This window comes from Pteropus medius, unplaced genomic scaffold, assembly GCF_902729225.1.
Source record: "Pteropus medius unplaced genomic scaffold, Ma_sr-lr_union100, whole genome shotgun sequence".
Classification (NCBI taxonomy): Eukaryota; Metazoa; Chordata; class Mammalia; order Chiroptera; family Pteropodidae; genus Pteropus; species Pteropus medius.
Genome location: NW_024341372.1, coordinates 424,297 through 446,970, shown reverse-complemented (window position 1 = coordinate 446,970; position 22,674 = coordinate 424,297). Strand labels below are relative to the sequence as shown.

At 35.4% G+C, this 22,674-nt stretch overlaps 1 protein-coding gene across 2 annotated transcripts in view; it reads left to right on the top strand.

The window, feature by feature from the left end:
- LOC120592792 (vascular endothelial growth factor receptor kdr-like) overlaps nt 1-22,674 on the top strand; it is a 309,580-nt gene that overhangs the window by 100,537 nt on the left and 186,369 nt on the right. For both annotated transcript variants that reach the window (XM_039850483.1, XM_039850476.1), the window contains exons 15-18: nt 3,734-4,027; nt 4,539-4,685; nt 4,883-5,008; nt 6,308-6,414. In XM_039850483.1, the coding sequence (XP_039706417.1) occupies nt 3,734-4,027; nt 4,539-4,685; nt 4,883-5,008; nt 6,308-6,414 (674 nt within the window). The remainder of the gene's footprint in view (nt 1-3,733; nt 4,028-4,538; nt 4,686-4,882; nt 5,009-6,307; nt 6,415-22,674) is intronic.

Genomic DNA, 22,674 nt, shown 5'->3' with positions numbered 1-22,674 from the left:
GACGGGTGCCATATCTGAGTCTCCATCAACTTAGGTGGCCCCACCCAGGTGATACCCTGAGACCCCACCCTTCTAATGTGCAGGCCCACCCAAGCCTCTTACAGTGGATTTTATATACAAATGGCCTTTCTTGGCTCATAATGTGACCTTTCCTAAAATCTCTCAAAGGTTCACAAACCTAAACAGCAGCATCTGGCCTCAGCGTGCCCCATGCCTCTTGCCGATCAGCCCTAAGCCCAGCACTAGCGGCAGCTGGCCTTGCTCATGTCATGGTTTGGCCTCTCAAGGCACATCCAAGCCTAGCATGGGTAGCTGCCATCTGAAGATTGCTTGGTGGCTCATGCCAGGTAACCTTGGACAGGGCACAAGCTGCAGCCGAACTTGGTCTGCAGCAGGCACTCTCCCAGGAGGCCCCAGCCTGCATGCTCAGTGGCTGGCTTCAGTCTGAGCTAGAGCACCACCCAGGGTCACATCTGAGGATGACACACCCAAAGGGAAGACAGGGCAGGCACTGGAGTCCTGCAAAAGCAAATCTTGCTCTATAGGGTCAGACCCTGCATAACAGCTCCTCCACTGGTGATGTCCAGTCATCACGACCAATCAGCCTGAGAGTCAATCACTCCCATTGATGAGCAAATAGCAACCAAGACTCAACTACAACAGTAGGGCACACAAAACCCATACAAGAGACTTATCTGGAACACTTGACTCAGGTGACCAAGGAAGACCCACGGCACACTTTCTATATAATGCCACTCTACTAAGACTGGGAGACATAATAGCCTTACCTATTACCTAGAAAGAAATACAAACAGGCAGCCAAAATGGGAAAACAAAGAAACATGTCCCAAATGAAAGAATAAAACAAAGCTCCAGAAAAAGAAGTAAACAAAATGGAGACAAGCAATCAACCAGAAGCAGAGTTCAGAACACAAAAAATGGCATAGATGAAAGAGGCTTTGTTCATCCTTTTCGCAACCAAATCAAAGTTGTGACAGAAACAGAGCAAACAGCAAGGAAAGTCACCTGGGATCCAGATGAACAGAAGCACTACAACTAGGAAGAGAAATAATTAATTGACCTGCAATGGTAGAAGATAGGAGGGGGCAAAGACACAAGGTTGCTTGGTTCCAAGTGGCTGAGTGGGACAGAGGCTGTGGAGGTAGGTAGCAGAGGGCAGCTACGGATGCCTCTTAAATGGGTTGTGTCAGCGAGTGGAATTTTGTGGTGATGGACCTGCTTCTTCTGAGCACCATCACAGGGTTGGCTTCTGGGGGCCCCAGGGACTTACAGGGGGACACTGAGTTGTTGGATGAGGGATGGAGCTAAGGACATATCTTGGACAGAAGTGCCTGCAGTATCCACTGTTCCTCTGTTGAGCCCTTAACCCTCTCAGTGTGCCGACACAATGCCACCATAGCTGAGACGTCATCAAACTGGATAACAGAAGTTGCTCTGCCCAGAGGATTTCTTGAAACTCTGCCTCCCCCAACTCATGGTCCCACCCAAGCCACATTCAGATGTGTCCTCAGCACCTCAGGTGTTCCTTGCTGAGCAGTGCCAAACTCACACTGGTGGCAGCTGACCACGTTTTTTGTCATGGTCTCTCGAGGCAACTATAAGCACAGCATCTGTGGATTGCTTGCTGAATCTTAACAGGTGGCATTAGAGGGGCATAGAGTGTTGCTAAACTTGGCCTGCAACTGATCCCCTCTTAGGGCTAGACACCTAATACGCAAAGTTGCACTAATAAGACCGGGGAACTTAGTTGCTTTGCTCAGTACATAGAAACAGACACAGAAAGGCAACCAAAATGGGAAGACAAAGAAGCAGAAACCATATGAGAGAACAGAACAGAGATCCAGGAATAACGAAGTCAAGCAACCTAACAGATGCAGAGTTTAAAACCCTGGTTAAAAAAGATGCTCAATAAACTTAGGGGAAGTGTAGATGAATTCAGTGAGAACTTTAACAAAGAGATAAAAAACATGAATATGGAAATGGAAATTATAAAAGGGAACTAGTCAGAAATGAAGAACACATTATCTGAGATGAAGAGTACATTAGATGGAATAAACAGAGTGGATAAAGAAGAGGAACAAACCACCAATATAGAAGATGGAGAAGCCAAGGACACTCAATTAAAATGGCAGGAAAAAAAAGCCAAGACTATAATACTAATTTAAGGAGCCTATAGGACTCTATTAAAGGTAAAAATATCCATGTCATAGGGGTACCTGAAGGAAAACAAGACGTTAAAGAGCTATTTGAAGAAATAATGATGGAAAACTTTCCTCACCTGGAGAAGGAATAGACATACAACCCCAGGGTAGCTCAGAAAGTCCCAAAAAGATGAATCCAAAGAGGCCCACAATAAGACACATAATAATTTAAATGCCAAAGGTTAAATACAAAGAGAGAATCTTAAAAGCAACAACAGAAAAGCAATGAGTTACCTATAAGAGAATTCCCATAAGACTGAAAGCTGATTTCTTTACAGAAACTTTGCAGACTAGAACGGATTGGCAGGAAATATTCAAAGTGATGAAAAGCAAGGACCTACAACCAAGATTACTTTACCCAATGAAGCTATCATTTAGAATAGAAGGACAGATAAAGAGCTTCCTAGATTTAAAAAAAAAAAAAAGTTATGTAATATTACTGAGCCATGAAAAAAAAAAACGAAATCTTGTCTTCTGCAACATCATGGATGGACCTAGTAGGTATTGTGCTGAGTGGAGTACATCAGAACAGAAAGCATAAATGTCATATGTAGAATCTAGAGAATGGTATAAAGAAGCAAACAACAGAAAGAAACTCAGAATACAGAGAACATTTGATGGTTGGCAGATTGGGGTGAGTATAAGTGAAGGGGGAGGGTATTAAAAAAGTACAAAATGGTAGCTACAAAAATAGTCATGGGGATGTAGAGTACAGCATAGGAAACAGTCAGTAGTGTTGTATTAAATATGTATGGTGTCAGATGGATAATGGATTTATTGGTGTGATCGCTTCATAAATTATATAAATGTCTGGTCACTGTGTTGTATACCTGAAACTAATATAATATTATATGTCAACAATAATTGAAAAAAATAAAAATATAAAAATTTAGAAAAAATAAAAACCTACCTGTGGAGAATCAGAATGAAATGGTAAAAATGCAAACTCAAATTTGTAGACATGGGGTCTGTCTTGTTTCTGGCATTTGTTGGGCATATATATTTTTTTGTTTCATATGTGAAATGAGGTTGATGATATTATTTGTCTCAGGTTTGTTTTGAAAATTAACATGAGAGAATTGCTAAGATTTGTAAGTTGAACAATACTAGTCATATATCATGGCAGAGTTTCAGACTCTCTGATACTCTGGTGATAATACTGGAGTGGGGAACTACTTGTCTTGATTGCATTATATCAGTCAAGAAAATTCATTATCTACCTTCTTCATAATAGAAGACTTATATGCAAATAAGTCTTCTTGGGAACTAATCGGAGCTGTACTCAATATGTGCCTAAATGTGGTCTCCGCCTTTGTTGACATTTAGAATAAAACTCAGGAAATGACACTGATACTTTAAGGTATTTGGGTGTCTAATACTGGGCACTTGTCCTCAAGGGAGTCTGTTTTGTCTCTGTAACTTGGCTCTCAGGAAAAAGAACAAAGCATGTTGTTATATAGCAGTTTCTCTTGTCTAGTCATTTTCACAATGATATTTCTTCACCTTCACAGATGTGGCTGGCTTCATGGAGGCAGAATCCCTCATCTCAGTGATGGAGGGTTATGATGCTCGGCTCAAATGCAAGGCAGCTAAATATATCTACAATCAACTTGCTTGGTTCAACCCCCTTGGAGAGAAGTTTCCTGTTACAGACACAGAAAGCTTTAAAAATAACTACTCCATCTCATTGACACTGGTGATTAAGAATGTGACACAGAAGGATAAAGGGCAGTACAAGTGCAAAGCTTGGACTCAGAGGAATATCACCAAAATGATACAACACAATACTCAGCTCTTAATTAGAGGTAGAATTGAAGGGTCTTTCCCATAACTTCTTAGCATTTGAGCCAACTGCTCGGTGGGCTGTGGAACCAGAATAGGGCTCTTGCTTCTGTATTACTTACAGGCTGGGACAGTCCTTTGTTTCCTGAAGCTCTTAGAGATGTTCCAAGGAAAGGATCTCTAATGAATTGTAATCTCTGTGTCAGATAGATGATAGAAAAATTTGGGAATGGAACTTTTTCGTCTTTCTAATTCCCAAACTATTTAGTAGCCATTTTTATTGCTTGAGATAGCTAAAGATGATCTTTCTAAGTGTGCAGATAAAGGAATAACTTGAAGGATACAAAATGCAAACTTTCATACACTTTACCTGTACAGTAGGTTTTTATATGTATCTATCCTCTCTTCTCTTAAATATGGAACACTTAACCATCCAAATGTCTGAGTAAACATTGAGTAATGAGACAAAGATTAAATACCATATTTGTGATACCCTGCCTCAAAATTTGTCATCTCTTACCCTGGTCTCTATAGAAAGAGTTGCTCCATTCATTATTGAGAATCTCACCAATATTGAGGTCAACAGCAGTGGCAAGATTTTGCTAGATTGCAAAGTGAGTGGAACACCATGGCCTGAGATTCACTGGTTTAAAAATGGAATTCCTGTTCTCCCTGCTTCAGGTGAGTCTGAAGATCTTGTGTCGTTTTTCCAAATCTGAGGACTAATCAGGAGGGCCTGAATTGTTGTAGCTCCTTAGAGATTACTTGACTTCAAAACTGTTCCAAGACAGACTTAATGAGATAGGGGCTTCACATGTTCTAAAACTAGGTTTCAGGGAGAACACCTCAGATAATAATTGGTGGCATTTTCTATGCAGGAATCTTCTTTGAGAACAACACCCTTATTATTGAGAGAGCCAAAAAAGAAGATGAGGGCTTATATCTGTGTAAAGCGACCAATGAGTTGGGAGAAGTCAGCACAACAGCTCTTATCACTGTGGGAGGTAAGTTGGAAATTCCTGGCTACATTGGTAATCAGTAATGGAACTCAAAAATGCATTTGGTGATGGGACCACAGTGTAGAAGGACTATGAAAAAAGCAAGCATGGGTATATAGTAAATACAGTCTTTAGTATATCCACTTTTAATGGGAAAGTATGTGGAACAGTATGGTTTGGAAAACCTGAGTTCACAGCCCCATATTTGTGAATTCAATGGGATCTTAAACAAGTCATTTAGCCTTTCTGGGTCTCAGATTTCTCATTTCTGAAGTGATAATAACACCAGTTGTATTCTATCTTTCAGAGATACTACAAATGAAGGCCAGGAAATGGGAATGCTTTACAAAAGATAGAGTAGCAAATGAGAGTACTTCCCCTTGGTTTGTTGGAAAATATTGGGTGGCATTTGGAAATATAAACATAGAATGTTACACTTTTGATTACCTTTCATTGTAAATATGAAGCCCAAAGAGAGTAAGACACTTGCTGATAGTTATGGCAAGATCTTTTGACTCAAATGTCCTATGCTGTTATGAAGAATATTTAACTATTAAGGGCAAAGCTTTATATGTTTTAAAAAAATGTTACTGGTTGTAATAACCATCTCGGCAACTCTACAGTCATTCGAAAATTCAGCTATACTCTTCTAGGGAATATCAAGCAAATATAAGGGCATATAAATTGTTTTAACAATGTGGCCTCCCAGAGGTCTGAGAAAATTTAGAATCTGCACTATAAAAAAACAAACAAACAAACAAAAAAACAGGAAACTAATAACAATAATATAGCTAAAATAAGTTATCTGCCATGTATGGTGCTACTTTCACTTCTCATTATTTATTTAATTCTCTTCATAACTCTATGTGGTAGGTATTGTATTATTCTCATTTTTAAATGGGGAAACTGAGGCACAGAGAGGTTATTAACTTGCCCAAGGTCATACAGCTGGTAAGCGGTGGAGCCAGGATTTGAACTCAGGTAATTTTCTGCCCCAGATCATTATGTGTGTGTGTGTGTGTGTGTGTGTGTGTGTGTGTGTGTGTGTGTACCCATATCCAATATATTTTCAACTCATTCCATTGAGTCATCTAGAACATTTATCAATGATATTTTTTCCTAAGTCTCAGTAGGCAATGCCCACACACCATAAACATTTCACATACAATCTGGCACTTGGTGACAGTTTTTTAGCCATGAAATGTGCTTTGTAAGAGGCAGTTATTTTCTCTTTCTTCCTCTCAGTCACCACAGTGAACTAACTCATTTTTCTTTTAATAAATTTTGTCTTCAATGTTTTTACAGTTTCTGAAGAGAAATCAAACATTGAAGTCATCATTCTTGTTTGCACTGGACTTGCAGCTACCCTTTTCTGGCTTCTTCTAACCTTGATCATTCGCAAACTCCAAAAGGTAAGAGAAAATAGGCACTTTGGGATCTTGAAGCTTGTTAATATGCATTTTATTTTTTTTGTCTCAGATTAGTCTCTTGGAAGATGGTAGTATTTATCCAGCCAAGCAGTGTGTGTGTGTGTGTGAGAGAGAGAGAAAGAGAGAGAGAGAGAAAGAGAGAGAGAGAGATACAAAGACAGATACACAGATACACAGAGATGCAGAGACACAAAGACAGAGAGAGACAGAGATATGGAGAGACAGAAACAGAGAGTTATGTGTGTTGGGGATTAAAATGTGATAGAGTCTTTACATCAAGCCTCCTAAAACATTGAGAACTGGTAATACATCTTCCCACTGAGATTCCATCTTCAGTTTTAATGTTGTAAAGAATGATTTTTATTGGTTTGTAATGTATCGACTGGACTGATGTTTAATATTTCTACATATACTACATAATTATTTAAGTGTTATATCTACTAATGTGGTATATTTTCATAGAATATGGATTAACATAGAGTTGCCACAGCTAAAGCACTATTAAGTGATAAATAGTCTTTTATTTATTTTTGATTCCAAGGCTACTTGTTTTTTGTTTTTTGTTTTTTTTAATATTTTACATGTGTTAAGAACTCCATTTTATAAAAGTTAAACTATTAGGAGAAAAATTAAAGTATCAACTTTAGCACATTTCCCTTTTGCTGAGTATTGACATAGGTACTTGGTAGGAAGACAAGGTTAGACCTGACATTCCTATTGAAATGTGTCAACAAGTCTTTTAGGCCAAGCTAATGGACAGCTGTGGTAGATATTCCAGGGGTTTCATTGAGCTCCAAGTTTTCCTTCTAGTTAAGCCAATAGGATCATATCTCAGCCCCAAGCCAAGACAACTGTCACTGGTCCTGTTTTTTCTTTAGACTCCAGGAACTCAGATTTTATTTCTCAAATGATGTCACCTACCTTATCCTATTTAATAAAATCTATTCGAGGCTGGTTACAGAGTTGGCCAATCTTATTGGTTTCCCTTTCCTTGCTATCACTGAACCCCAAAACCAGATCTTTTGATTTAAAGGGTTTCAATGTTATCACAAAAAAGAAATAGAACAGATAAAAATTAATGCAAGGACAGGAGAGGAAGTTAACAAAATTTCCTAGATCTTAGCTCTCCTGGATATTACATATAGTCTGGGATCACTTATTACACATGTCTTTCTATTTTCTTTATAAATAAAGGTAAAACTTAAATCTCCCCTCCTTAGAATGTCTCTCTGTTTCTCCTTTGCTAACATTCTGACATAAGGATGCATCTAATATGGAGATAGAGGTTGGGAATAAAAAGTATGTATTAGAAACAAATTGGTCATTTTTATCTCAGGGAGACTCTAGATGGATGATATTCAACCTGCTCACAGGAAAGGTGAATCAAGGACATCATTTTCCATTTGGTATACACACTGAACTTTTATGTGGAGTCGTCTACACTTCCTTGACTCCCTTAATTGTAGGTTCAGAAGATGTTCGATGTGCCTCAGGCCCTAGTCAATGCTGAGGCCAGAGTCATAATCCCCAGCTTGTACATATTTCTTCTTTGTTCCTAACTCAGTGTGTGACTTTTGGTAAGTTCTTTTACCTCTCTAATCCTCTCTATTTTCCTCCATAAAGTGAGGGGATTGGACTAGAGCACTGTTTTCAAGCATTTTTTGTTACAGAGACCATCAGTGAAAAATACATATTCTGCCATGACCCAGTATTAACAGAATCAAGAGTTTTATTAACAACATGTAATTCAGAACCTGCAGCACACGCTCAGTGTTGGCGGCGGTGGCGGGTCGGGAAGTAGAAGGTGACCTGGCTCAGCACGCGGCCACCATGATGTGAAGCGTCTTTTGATGGATAAAGGTTTAAAATTTTGAGTGACCTCAGAAAAATGGCAGAATGAGAGATGTCACCAGACCTCTCAAGTTGAAACGACAATAAACTGAACATCTAAAACTGTACAAAACAAAAACAAACAAACAAAAAACCCAAACTGCTCACAAGTGCGTCGGAATGTGGAATCTGTGCATTAAAAAGCTACCACAGGTCAAAAACCTGGATGTCAGGTGGTGGACTGAGAGAAACAAAGAAACTGCCTTTTGCAGCTGGAACTCCCTGTAGGATGAAGGAGAAGAGAGAAGGTGCAGAGAGTTCCCTGAACAGACCTGCCTGGAAGTGCCGTGAGCTCCACGTGGCCGAGGGCAGTGCACAGTCATCGGGGCAGAAGGCAGAGAAACAGGGATAGCAGAAAAGTGAGGATGGCAGAAAAACAACAGTTGATTTTTACCAACCAGGATTGCAAAACAAAGGCTGAGACGCAGCCCCCATTCCCCAAAACAGAGGGCCCCTCCTCCATATCCTCCAGACCAAACACCGCAGAGCTCCAGGGGAATATGAGCAAATGCTACCGAAACTGTCCCTAACACTGGCAGAGACTGAGATGGAGGGTAGCAAGTGCAATGAAATGTCTATAAGGAAAAAAAAGGCATTATTAAGGCTTTATATAAAGCAGGGATCCAAGAGGATTAGACTCCAACTACTAAAACCAAAAGAAAAACCTTCTTTGCAACAGGCTAAAGAGAGACCTTTATATAATAAACATTTCTGGGGGAAAAAAGCAGAATACATTTCGATCAATGCTCAGGAGGAGAAATAGTCCATTAAACACCATGAACAACCAAGGTAACAAGGCATCTCAGAAAGAAAGAGAAAAATCTACAGAAAATATACTTACAGAAATAGAAATATGCGACTTAAATGACAGAGAATTCAGGATGGTACTTCTGAAAATACTCAATGAGATCTGAAATGAATCATATCAACAATTTCAGGAATTGAAAATACAACAAGATGAGCACAATGAGTTATTTAGCAAGGAAATTGAAACCCTAAAAAAGAACTGAATAGAACTTCTGGAGATAAAGAACACAATGCAAGAGCTGAAAATGAAATAGCAGGCTTGGGAAATAAAGTTGATCAAATGGAGGAAAGGATCAGTAATACCAAGACGGAAATTGAGAAATAAATCAGAAGGAAGAAGAGAGAAACCAAAGAATGAAAAATAATGAGGGAGAAATACAAGACTAGCTGATGCCATCAGGAGAGGAAACATAAGAATAATGGGCATTCTCGAAGGGAAAGAAAAGAGCAGGGATTAGAAAGCATTTTCAGATAAATAGTTGATGAGAATTTCCAAAATCTAAGGAATGAGCTGGAGCTTGGAATTCAAGAAGTCAACATAACACCCAATTATCTCAACCCCAAAAGGCCTTCTCCAAGACACATTGTATTAAAATGATCAAAAATCAATGACAAGGGCAGAATTCTCAAGGCAGACAGGGAAAAGAAGACGGTAACCTATAAAGGAAAACACATTCGATTATTGTCAGACTTCTCGGCACAAACCTTACAAGCCAGAAAGGAGTGGAATCAAATATTCAAACTATTAAATAAAAGGAACTATCAGCCTAGAATAATGTATCTAGCAAAGTTTTCCTTTAGATATGAAGGAGAAATAAAGACCTTTCCAGACATACAAAAATTGAGGAAATTCTTCACTATGAGGCATGCATTACAGCAAATACTGAAAGGGGTCAGCTCATCTAAAACAAAATGACAAAAAAAATACATAATTAGGAGTAAGGTGACTAGCAGGCAGATAGAAATGAGGAGCTCATCCTTTAAAAAGAATAGGGCAATTATAAGCTTAAACAATAAAAAGAGATTTGCTTTAGCAAGATAGTAATGAATGTTCAGCATACATAGGGACAAATGGAGACAACAATGGCTGACAAAGGGAGGATTCAAAGATCAAAATTCACAAAAGAGAATGCAGATAAGGCACGCGCAGAAGAAAATGGACGAAAAGAAACTATCCTTTACATATTCATAATGGTAACCGCAGGCCAAAGATTCAAAACTGAAGTATATAACATAAAACAAGAATGAAGGAGAGAAAAGCCACTAAAACAAAACCAAGAAAAAAAAATAGAAACACAAGGACAAGGAAGCAATGGAAACACCAAGCAACAAGAAAGCAAAAGATAAAATGCTATAAGACCTCATATTTCAATAATCATCATAATGTAAATAGACAAAACTCATCAATAAAAAGGCACAGAGTTTCAGAATGAATCAAAAACAAAACCCAACCTAATGCTACCTCAAGGAGACACATCTCAGCTCCAAAGACAAATATAGACTCAAAGTGAAAGGGTGGAAAATGATATTTCAAGCAAATGGCATTTGGAGAAAAGCAGGAGTAGCAATACTAATATGAGATGAAATAGACTTAAAAATAAAAAAGGTAAAGAAAGACACTGAGGGACACTTCATAATGATAAGGGGAATCATGCACAAGTAGACATAACACATTAATGTCTATGCTCCCAATCATGGAGCCCTGAAATATGTAAAGAAATTACTAGTAGAACTAAATGGAGAAACAGACCAAAACACTATCATACTAGGAGACGTAAATATCCCACTGTCAGATATGGACAGATCATCAAAAGAGAAAATTAATAAGGAAATGACATCCTTAATGATACCTTAGATCAACTGGATATAATTGACATTTACAGAGCCTTCCATCCCAAAACAGTTGCTTATATATTCTTCTCTAGTGCACATAGAACATTCTCAAGAATCAACCACACACTGCTAGAAACAATAAGCAAATACAGTAAAGTTTCTGGTTACAAAATCAAAGTTCAAAAATCTATAGCATTCCTATACTCTAACAACGAAGTGTCAGAAAAAGAAGTGGAAAAAATAATTCTTTCTGCAATTGCAACAAAAAGAATAAATTACCTAGGATAAATTTAATGAAACATCTGAAAGACCTATATAATAAAAATTACAAGACCCTATTAAAAGAAATCAAAGCAGATACAAAGAAATGGAAAGATATTCCATGTTCTTAGATTGGAAGAATCAACATAGTTAAAATGACCATTTACCTAAAGCATTATACAGATTTAATGCAATCACCATCAAAATCCCATTTGCATTTTTTAAAGAAATAGAACAAAAAATGGTCAGATTTGTATGGAAGCACAAAAGACACTGAATTGCTAAAGCCATCATGAGAAAAAAAGAACAAGACTGGAGGGATCATTCTGCCTGACTTCAAATTATATTACAAAGAGACAGTAATCAAAACGGCACACTATTGGCAGCAAAACAGACACACGAATCAGTGAGAAAGAATCAAGAATCCAGAAGTAAACCCATATTTATATGGGAAAATAATTTTCGACAAAAAAGCCAAAATCATACAGTGGAGAAAGGAAAGCCTCTTCAATAAATGGTGCTGGGAATACTGGAAAGCCACCTGGAAAAGAAGGAAACTACAATGTTGTCTATCACAACATACCAAAATTAACTCAGCATGGATTAAGGATCTGAAAATAAGACCTGAAACAATAAAACGCATTGAAGAAAACATAGCAACTAAACTCAAGTACCTTGGACTTAAAGAGGATTTTATGAATTTGACCTCAAAAGGAAGGGATGTAAAAGCTAAAATAAATGAATGGGACTACATCAAACTAAAAAGCTTCTCTTCAGCAAAAGAAACCATCAACAAGGTAAAGAGACAATCATCAGAATGGGAAAATATATTTGCAAGCAACACGTCCAATAAGGACTTAATATCCAAAATATACAGAGAATTCATACGATTCAATAACAACAACAACAAAAATGATCTAATCAAAAAATGGACAGAGGAGCATGAACAGACAGTTCTCCCTAGAGGACATACAAATAACCAACAAACACATGAAAAAATGCTCAATATTGCTAGCTATTAGAGAAATGCAAATCAAAACCATAATGAGATACCATTTCACACCTGTTAGAATGTCTATAATCAACAAGACAAGTAATAAGAAATGTAGGAGAGGATGTGGAGAAAAAGGAACCCTCATACACTGCTGGTCGGACTGAAAATTGGTACTACCACTATGGAAAACAATATGGAGGTTCCTCAAAAAACAAAGAATTGATCTACCATATGATCCAGCAATCCTTCTACTGAGTATGTACCCCAAAGACTTAAAAAGTCTTATCCATAAAGATGTTTGCACACCAATGTTCATAGCAGCATTTTTCACAGAGCCCAGGACATGGAAGCAACCAAAGTATTCTACGATAGATGATTGGCTAAAGAAGCTGTGGTACATATAAACAATGGAACATTACTCAACCATAAGAAGAGATGAAATACAATTATTTGTGACAACATGGATGGAACTTGAGATAATCATGCTAAGCGAAATAAGCCAGACAGAAAAAGTTGAAAATCACACGATATCACTTATATATGGGATATAAACCTAAAAGGAACAGAGCAACAAGATGAGCAAACGGAGACTCATGAACATGGACTATAGATTTGTGGTTACCAGAGGTTAGGGGATGGGGGAGGAGGAGGGAGGTAGATGGGGAAAAGAGGGTCAAATATAGGGTGGTAGAGAGAGAGTGAAGTGAGTAAATGGGATCAAATATATGGTAGCTGAGGAAACGAGACTTTGGGTGGTAAACACACAATGAAATATACAGATGTTAAATTATGAAGTACAGCTAAAAATTATATAACTGTATTAACCAATGTTACCCCAATAAACTTAATTTAAAAAAATTAATTAAAAATAAAATAAAATAATCCTCAAAAAAAATCAACGTATATAAGAGGGTTGACATCATACCCACCATATTCTCTGATCATAATGCTTTGAAACTAGAGTTCGACTGTAAAAATAAAGCAAGAAGAATCACAAATACATAGAGAATAAACAACATGTTACTGAAGAATGAGTGGGTCAGAAAAGAAATAAGAAGAGAGTTCAAGAGATACATAGAAATGAATGATAATGATAGTACAACATATCAAAACTTTTGGGACATGGCAAAAGGGGTCATAAGTAGAAAGTTCATATCATTACAGGCCTACCTCCAAATACAAGAACCCGCCCAAATAAACAACTTAACACTTCATCTTAAAAAAATTGAAAAGGAAGAACAAATGAATCCTAAAGTCAGCAGAAGGAAATAAATCATCAAAATTAGAGCAGAAATAAATGAAATTGAAAACAAAAAAGCAATAGAAAAATTAAATGAAACAATGTGCTTGCTCTTTAAGAAGGTTAATAAAATTAACAAACACTCAACTAGGCTCACTAAAGAAAAAAGAGAAAGGACACAAATAAACAAAATCAAGGATGAAAGAGAAGAAATTATGACAGACACCACAGAAATACAAAGGATCATACAAGAATACTATGAAAAAGTACATAACACCAAATTTAATAACCTAGAAAATACGGACAAATACTTATAAAGATACAACCTTCCTAGACTGAATGAAGAACTGGAAAATCTAAATAGACCAATCAGCAGTATGGAAAGTGAAACAATCATCAAAATCCTACCAAAGAGTAAAAGTCTAGGACCAGATGTCTTCACCAGTGAATTCTATCACACATTCAAAGAAGATTTAATACCTATTCTCCTCAAACTCTTCTAAAAAATCGAAGAGGAGGCAATACTTCCTAAATCATTTTATGAGGCCAATATTAACCTGATACCAAAACTTGTAAAAATAACAATACCACACAATACCACACACACACACACACACACACACAATACCAAAGAGAATTACAGACCAATATCTCTCATGAACACAGATGCAAAAATCCTAAATAAGATACTAGTGAACCAAATCCAGTAACGTATTAAAAAGATTATTAACTATAATCTAGTGGGCTGCATCCCAGGAGGACAGGGATGGTTCAAGATATGCAAATCAATCAATGTGATATACTGCATAAACAAATTAAAATATAAGAATCATATAATCATATCAATAGATGCAGAAAAAGCCTTCGACAAGATACAGCATCCATTAATGATCAAAACACTTAACAAGATTGGTATAGAAGGAAAGGACCTTAACAAAATAAAAGTCATACATGACAAACCCTCAACCAGCATTATACTTAATGGTGAAAAACTAAAGCCTTCTCTCTAAGATTAGGAACAAGACAAGGCTGTCCCCTATCGCCACTGTTATTCAATACAACATTGGAGGTCCTAGCAAGTGCAATCAGGCAAGAGAAAGATATAAATGGCATCCAAATAGGAAATGAATTCAAACTGTCACTATTTGCGGATGACATGAATCTCTATATAGAGAACTCTAAAGACACCGCGAAAACACTACTAGAAACAATAAGCAAATACAGTAAATTCTGGATACAAAATCAATGTCCAAAATTCCATAGCGTTCCTATACTCTAATAATGAAGTGTCAGAAAAAGAAGGAGAAAAAATAATTCCTTTTGAAATTGCAACAAAAGGAATAAATACCTAGGAATACATTTAAAGAAACATGTGAAGGACCTATATAATTAAAATTATAAGACCCTATTAAAAGAAATCAAAGCAGGTACAAAGAAATGGAAAGATATTCCGTGTTCTCGGATTGGAAGAATCAACATAGTTAAAATGACCATTTACCTAAAGCATTATACAGATTCAGTGCAATCTCCATCAAAATCCCATTGGCATTTTTTAAAGAAATAGAACAAAAATCTTCAGATTCTTATGGAAGCACAAAAGACGCCGAATTGCCAAAGCTATCCTGAGAAAAAAAGAACAAGGCTGGAGACATCATTCTGCCCCACTTCAAATTACACTACAAAGTGACAGTAATCAAAATGTCATGGTATTGGGAGCAAAACAGACACACGAATCAGTGGGAAAGAATCAAAAATCCAGAAGTAAACCCATATTTATATGGGAAAATAATTTTTGACAAAAAAAGCCAAAATCATACAGTGGAGAAAAGAAAGTCTCTTCAATAAATGGTGCTGGAAAAACTGGAAAGCCACCTACAAAAGAAGGAACCTAGAATGTTGTTTATCAACACACACCAAAGTCAACTAAAAATGGATTAAGGACCTGAATATAAGACCTGAAACAATAAAATGCATAGAAGAAAACATAGCAACGAAACTCAAGGACCTTGGACTTAAAGAGGATTTTATGAATTTGACCTCAAAGATAAGGGAGTAAAAGCAAAAATATATGAATGAGACTACATCTAACTAAAAAGCTTCTGCTCAGCAATAGAAATCATTAACAAGGTAAACAAGCAACCATCAGAATGGGAAAATATATTACCAAGCAACACCTCAGATAAGGGGCTAATATCCAAAATATACAAAGAACTCATATAGTTCAATAACAACAACAACAACTACAACAACAACAAAAATTGAACAATCCAATCCAAAAATGGACAGAGGACCTAAACAGACACTTCTCCCTAGAGGATATACAAATGGTCAACAAATATATGAGAAGATGCTCAACTTTGCTAGATATTAGGGAAATGCAAATCAAAACCGCAATGATACCATCTCACACCTGTTAGAATAGCTATACTCAGCAGGACAAGTACTAACAAATGTTGAAGAGGATGCAGAGAAAAAGGAACCCTCATACACTGCTGGTCGGACTGCAAATTGGTACAGTCACTATGGAAAACTGTATGGAGGTTCCACACAACAAATAAGACTTGATATACCATATGATCTAGCAATCCTTCTACTGGGTATTTATCCCACAGACTTGAAAACTCATATCCGAAAAGACATTTACACACCGATGTTCATAGCAGCATTATTCACAGTGGTCAGGACATGGAAGCAACCGAAGCATCCTACAATAGATGATTTGATAAAGAAGCTGTGGTACATATGTACAATGGAATATTACTCAGCCATAAGAAGAGATGAAATACTGCCATTTGCGACAACATGGATGGACATCGAGATAATCATGTTAAGTGAAATAAGACAGACAGAAAAAGTTAAAAATCACATGTTGTCACTTATATGTGGGATGTAAATCTAAAAGCAAGAAATGAACAGGACAAACAAACAAAGACTCATGGACGTTGACAATAGACTTGTGGTTACCAGAGTATAGGTGGGAGAGTGAGGGGAGAGGTAGATGGAGTATAAGGGGTCAAATATGTGATTACAGAAAGAAATCTAACTGTGGGAGGTGAACACACATTGTAAATATATCTATGCCTTACTGTTAAAATGTACAGCTGAAACTTATTAGATTTCATTAACCAATGTCACTAAATAAATAAATAAATAAATAAATAAATAGAAATGAAAATTTTACAGCAGTGAAAACAAAAGTTTAAAAGTAAAATAAAACATGTAATTCAGTCATATTTTCTATTCTATTTCTTTTTTAAATGCTAGCTGTAAACTTCTGTATTTTTCAACCAACTGATAAATCATAACCCACACCTCAAAAGCACTAGACTAGAAGGTTTATAAAAGCCCTTCCAACTAGTTTTAAAATTCTGTGATTCCACTTTTATAGCTTTCTTCTTTAGCCAAAATTGAACTTTATATTGAGAGAACAATCTACATTGGGAAATATAGGGCTTGGACTTGGAAGTTTGTGGTGTTCAGTTAGACTCAGTTTGGAGAAAATGAAATGATCCACTGGGCTAACTTCCTCTAGTGCTGTCAGATTAGTAATAACACCAGTAATTTACACTAACTAGGGCTTAAGGTACCCAGCTTCAAACTTTAGTCTGCTGTCATACTTTCTTAAGGAATTAGAGAAAAATGACTGACAGCTAAAGCTATTCTTCGAATTAGAGAATGAGGAAACAAAACAAAAGGATGTTGAAGATAAACTAGAGCAGTATTTCTAAAACCAAATAGAAAGCATACTAGTAAAATGTCTAAAGTCTGTGCGCTTGATTTGAGGAATGAGAAAGTAGGAAGAGCTGAGTAGACTAGAAATAATAGTCCCAGAGAAGATGATGAGAGATGGAGGAAGAGAGAGTCAGGAGTTAGTTGAGAATAATGATCTCTGATTCTCTTATTTGGTGAATGGAAAGCCCAAAAGGGGTAAGTAACTTGCCTAAGGTCATGAACTCTTTGATGACAAACCCTGAATGAGAACACATATCTAGTTATTGCTTTTTATTTAATAAAAGTAAATAAATGGTTAATAATAATGCATGATCATGTTTGAAAATCTGGGAAATCCAAATATATGAAAAAAAAATACCCATAGTGTCATCATTCACAGATAATCAATAGTAAATTTTGGTGGATTTCCATACTTTTTGTTATTATGTATTTTGAGAATGGCCAAGATCATATTATATATTGCATTTTTGTATCCAGTGTTAACCCAATATAATGAATCTTTTACCATTTTATTCACTGAAACATTATTTTAATAGCTGCTAAATAGATCTAAAACCAATTAAATATATGTTATTCTCAATTTCTTACTAATAGAAATAACTATGATGAATATCATTGGACATAAAGGTTTTTTCTTGATATTTTATTGCAAAAATTTAAAACTAAAGATAAGTTGAAAGAACTGTAATTACACACCCAATACCCACTTCTTAGATGCTATAATTAACATTTTGTTATATTTGATTTATCGCATAGCTATTTCCTATCCATCTCTCTATCCATCAAGCCATATTTTTGATTCATTACAAAGCAAGTTGCAGACAGTATATTTTACCTTTTAATATTTAAGCATGCATAGTATTTAATCATGCATATTATTAATAGAGTTCTATTTAGTTAAGATTCTCTCTATGTAAAATTTACATAGTTAAATGCATAACACTTATGTCATTTGATGAATTTTTATATATGCATATACCTTGTGTCACCCCAATCCATATAAAGGTACAAAACATTACCATCACTCCAGAGAGTTTCTACATACAACCAGTCCCCATCTCTATCTTCATCCCCACAGAAGGAACTACTGTTTTGAATTTTTTTACCAGAGATTTGTTTTGCCGATTATAGAAATTCATCAAATAGAATCAAGCAGTATATTAGATTTCCATCACTTAGCATAATGTTTTGAGATTTGTCCATGTTGTTACATGTATAAATAGTTTATTCCTTTTTATTGATGAGTAGAATGCCATTGTATAAATATTACATAGTTTATTTAGCCATTTCTCTTCTGATAGATCCATGGGCTGTCTCCATTTTGGGAATATTATGAATAAAACTGCTATGAACATTCTACCAATAGTATCTTGTGGACATATGTTTTCATTTCACTTGGCAAAATATTGAGGAGTAAGATATATACGTCACGGGACAGGTGTATGGTTAATTTTATTTAAAAATAAAAAAAAAAAACTACCAGAAATATTTTCAAAGTGGTATGCCATTTTATAGTACTGCTAATAATGGAGGAGGTTTAGTTAATCCACATCCCCACCAACAGTTGATGTTGTCAGTCTTAATTTTAGTCATTCTGATGGATGTGTAGTAATACCTAAATATGGTGGTAATTTCCATTTCTCTGAAGAGAATATTTTCATGTGTTTCTTGGCCATTTGCTGTGTTCTTTTGTGAAGTATCTATTTAAATATTGTGCCATTAAAGAATTGGGTCGTCTATTATTGAACTGTAAGAGTTCTTCATATATTCTGAATATAGGTTTCTTGGGAATATTTTCTCCCAGTCTTACCTATTCATTAAGTTAATGATGCCTTTTGATTAGCAGAAGATTTTAGTTTGGTGAAATTAAATTTACTAATTTTCTTCTTTTATGGTCATTGCTTCTATGTTTTTTAAATGAATTTCTCATCTATTATATATTTTCTTTTTTAGCATTTTATTTTATTATTTAGTTTTAAGCATACGGTACATTGGTTAAACATTTATATATGAAACGATGCTCTCAATTACTCTATCACCCAACTGGCTCTACACATAGCCATTACATTACTGCTGACTGCATTCCTTATGCCGTACTCCCCATCCCCATGACCATCCCTCATCTACTAATTTGTACTTCTTTAGCTCTTCACTCCTTTCTTCCAGCACCCCTACACCCCTCCCCTCTGGAGTTCACCAGATTGTCCTCTGTATTTATGAGTCTATTTTTTATTGTTTGATCTTTTTTTGTTCCTTCAATTCCACATAAAATTAAAATCATACGGTATTTGTCTTTCTTTGGCTGATTTACTTTGCTCAGTATAATAACCTCTAGATCCATCCATGTTGGTGAAAATGGTAGGTTTTTATTTTTTATGACTGAGTAATATTCCATTGTGTGTGTGTGTGTGTGTGTGTGTGTGTACACACACATGAACCATATAAATGAGCCATAACTTCTTTATCCAGTTGTCTGTTGGTGGGCATCTAGGTTGCTTCCATATCTTGGCTATTGTAAATAGTGCTGCCATGAACATATGGGTGCCTTTATAAATTATTGTTTTGGTTTTCTTTCAATAAATACCCAGAAGTGTAATTGCTGAGTCAAAAGATAGATCCATTTAAAATTTTTCGAGAAATCTCCAAACTCTACCATAGTGGCTGTACTATTTTGCTTCTCTGTTTTAAGAAATTTTTACCTATGTTCTAGCTACCAAGAAATTCTGTTTTCTCCTAGAAGTGTTATAGTTATAGCTTTTGTTCATACTTCATATTGAATTGGTTTTGTGTATGTTGTTAAGTTGAGATCCAGTTTCATTTTTTCCCCTATGAGTATAGAGTAGTTACATCATTTGTTAAAAAGCTATCCTTCACCCATTGAATTATTTTGACATCTTTGTTGAAAATCAAAAGACTATATTAAATGTGGACATATTGCTGGGCTATCCAATTTCTGCTATTGGTTTGTTGGTCTATCATTATGCCAGTACCACACTGCCTTAACTATGGTAGTTTAATGATAAGTCTTGAAATATATCAGTGTGAACTTTCCCATTTTAGTCTATTTTTTCAAAGTTGTTTTGGCTATTACAGGTTATTTACAAATATAATATTTAGAACCACCTTATGAATTTTAACCATAAAAAGCCTGAGATCATAATTATTTTTACTTCTTAGAATTTATAGGTCAACATAGGGAAAACTGATATTTCAACAATATTGAGTCTTAGATTCATGAATATGTAATGTCTCTCCTGTCAATTATATCTTCTTTGATTTTACTCAATAGTACTCACTGCGCAAAACATACTAATTTTACTCAGCAGCATTTTGTAGTTTTTAGTATAAAATATAAAAGATTTAAAAATTTTTTCTAGTTATTTTTGTTTGTTTTGAGGCTATTGTAATATCACATGTTTTTTATCCATTCATCTATCAATGGACACCTAGGTTGTTTCCATATCTTAACTATTGTAAACAATGCTGCAATAAATACATATATTATACAATAAATGCATATATTATTTCGAGTTAGTGTTTTCCTTTTCTTCACATAAATGTCCAGAAATGGAATTGCTCAATCATATGGTAGTTTTGATTTTTTTGAGCAACCTATATACTGTTTTCCATAGTGGCTGTACCAGTTTGCACTTCCACCAACAATGTGTGATGGTTTCTACTTCTCTACATCCTCACCAACACTTGGTATTTGTTAACATTAAGAATAGCTATTCTGACAGATGTGAGATGAAATCTTGCTGTGGTTTCGAATTACATTTCCTTAATTATATTGAACATCTTTTCATGTGTCTGTGGACCATCTGTATATCTTCTTGGAAAAATGTCTAATAAGATCATCTGCTCATTTTTTATTTGAGTTGTCTGTTGTTGTTATTGTTGTTGTTGAGTTATATAAACTCTTGATATAGTTTGGACATTAACCCCTTATTAGATTATCATTTGCAAATATCTTCTCTCATTCGGTTGGTTGCTTTTTAATTTTCTTGATGATCTCCTTTTCTGTGCAGAAGCTCTTTAGTTTGTTGTAGTCCCATTTGTTTACTTTTTGTTTTGTTTTCCTTACCTTTGGGGTCAAATACACAAAAACTTTATTAAGAATAATGTCTCCGAGCCTAGTGCTTATGTTTTCTTCAATGTATTTTATGCTTTCTGGTCTTACTTTCAAGTCTTTAATCTACTTTGTATTCATTTTTTTGTTTGGTGTAAGATAATGGACTTGTTTCGTTCTTTTGCATATAGCTGTCCAGTTTTCTCAACATCATTTATTGCAGAGACCTTCCTTTCTCCATTGTACATTCTTGCCTACTTTGTCATGTATTAGTTGTCCATATATGTATGGGTTTATTTCTGGGCTCTCAATACAATTCCATTGGTCTGTCTGTTTTTCTACCAATACCATAAAGTTTTGCTTTGTATATCTTTGAGGGATAGCTTGAAATTAGGTAGTGCAATACTTGTGGCTTTGCTCTTTTTTTTCTCAGAATAATTTTGTCCTTTCAGGGTCTTTTGTAGTTCCATACAAATTTTGGGATTTCTTATTCTATTTCTGTAAAAAATGGCATTGGGATTTAGATAGAGGTTGTGTTGAATCTGTATTGTGCTTTGGGTAATAACAATGAGAATTCTTTCAATCCATGAGCATGGATTTTCTTTCCATTCCCTTCATGTCTTCATCAATTCTCATTCAACAATGTCTTACAATTTTCAGTTCACATTTTTTTTTCACCTCCTTGGTTAAATTTATTCCTAGGTATTTTATTCTTATTGTAATTGTAAATGAGATTATTTCTTCATTTTTCTTTTTGATAGCTTGTTTTTAGTGTATAGAAATGCAATAGATTTTTGTACATTGATTTTATATCTTGCAACTTTATTGTATTCATTTATTATTTCTAATAGTGCTTTGATGGGATCTTTAGTGTTTTCAATATATAAAAGTATGTCATCCATAAATATTGATGACATACTTCTTCCTTTTCTTTTGGATTTTTTAAATTACTTTTTCTTGCCTAATTGCTATGGCTAAGACTTCTAATACTATGTTGAAAAATTTGTAGTGAGCATGGGCATTCTTGTTTTGTTCCTGATCTTAGAGGAAAAGCTTTTAGTTTTTCATCATTAAGTATGATGTTAGCTGTGTGTTTGTCATATATTGGCTTTTATTATGTTGAAATACTTTCTTTCTGTACACATTTTATTGAGCATTTTTATTATAAATAAATGTTGGCTTTTGTAGTATGCTTTCTCTGTGTCTATTGAGATGATCATATGATTTTCTTCAACCACTTAGTTAATGTGGTGTAACATGTTGATTGATTTGTAGATGTTGAATCATTCTTGCATCATTGGAATAAATCCCACTTGATTATAGTGCATAATCCTTTTAATGTATTGTAGAATTCAGTTTGCTAATATCTTATTGAGGATTTTGCATATAGGTTCATCAGAGACATTGTCTTGTAAT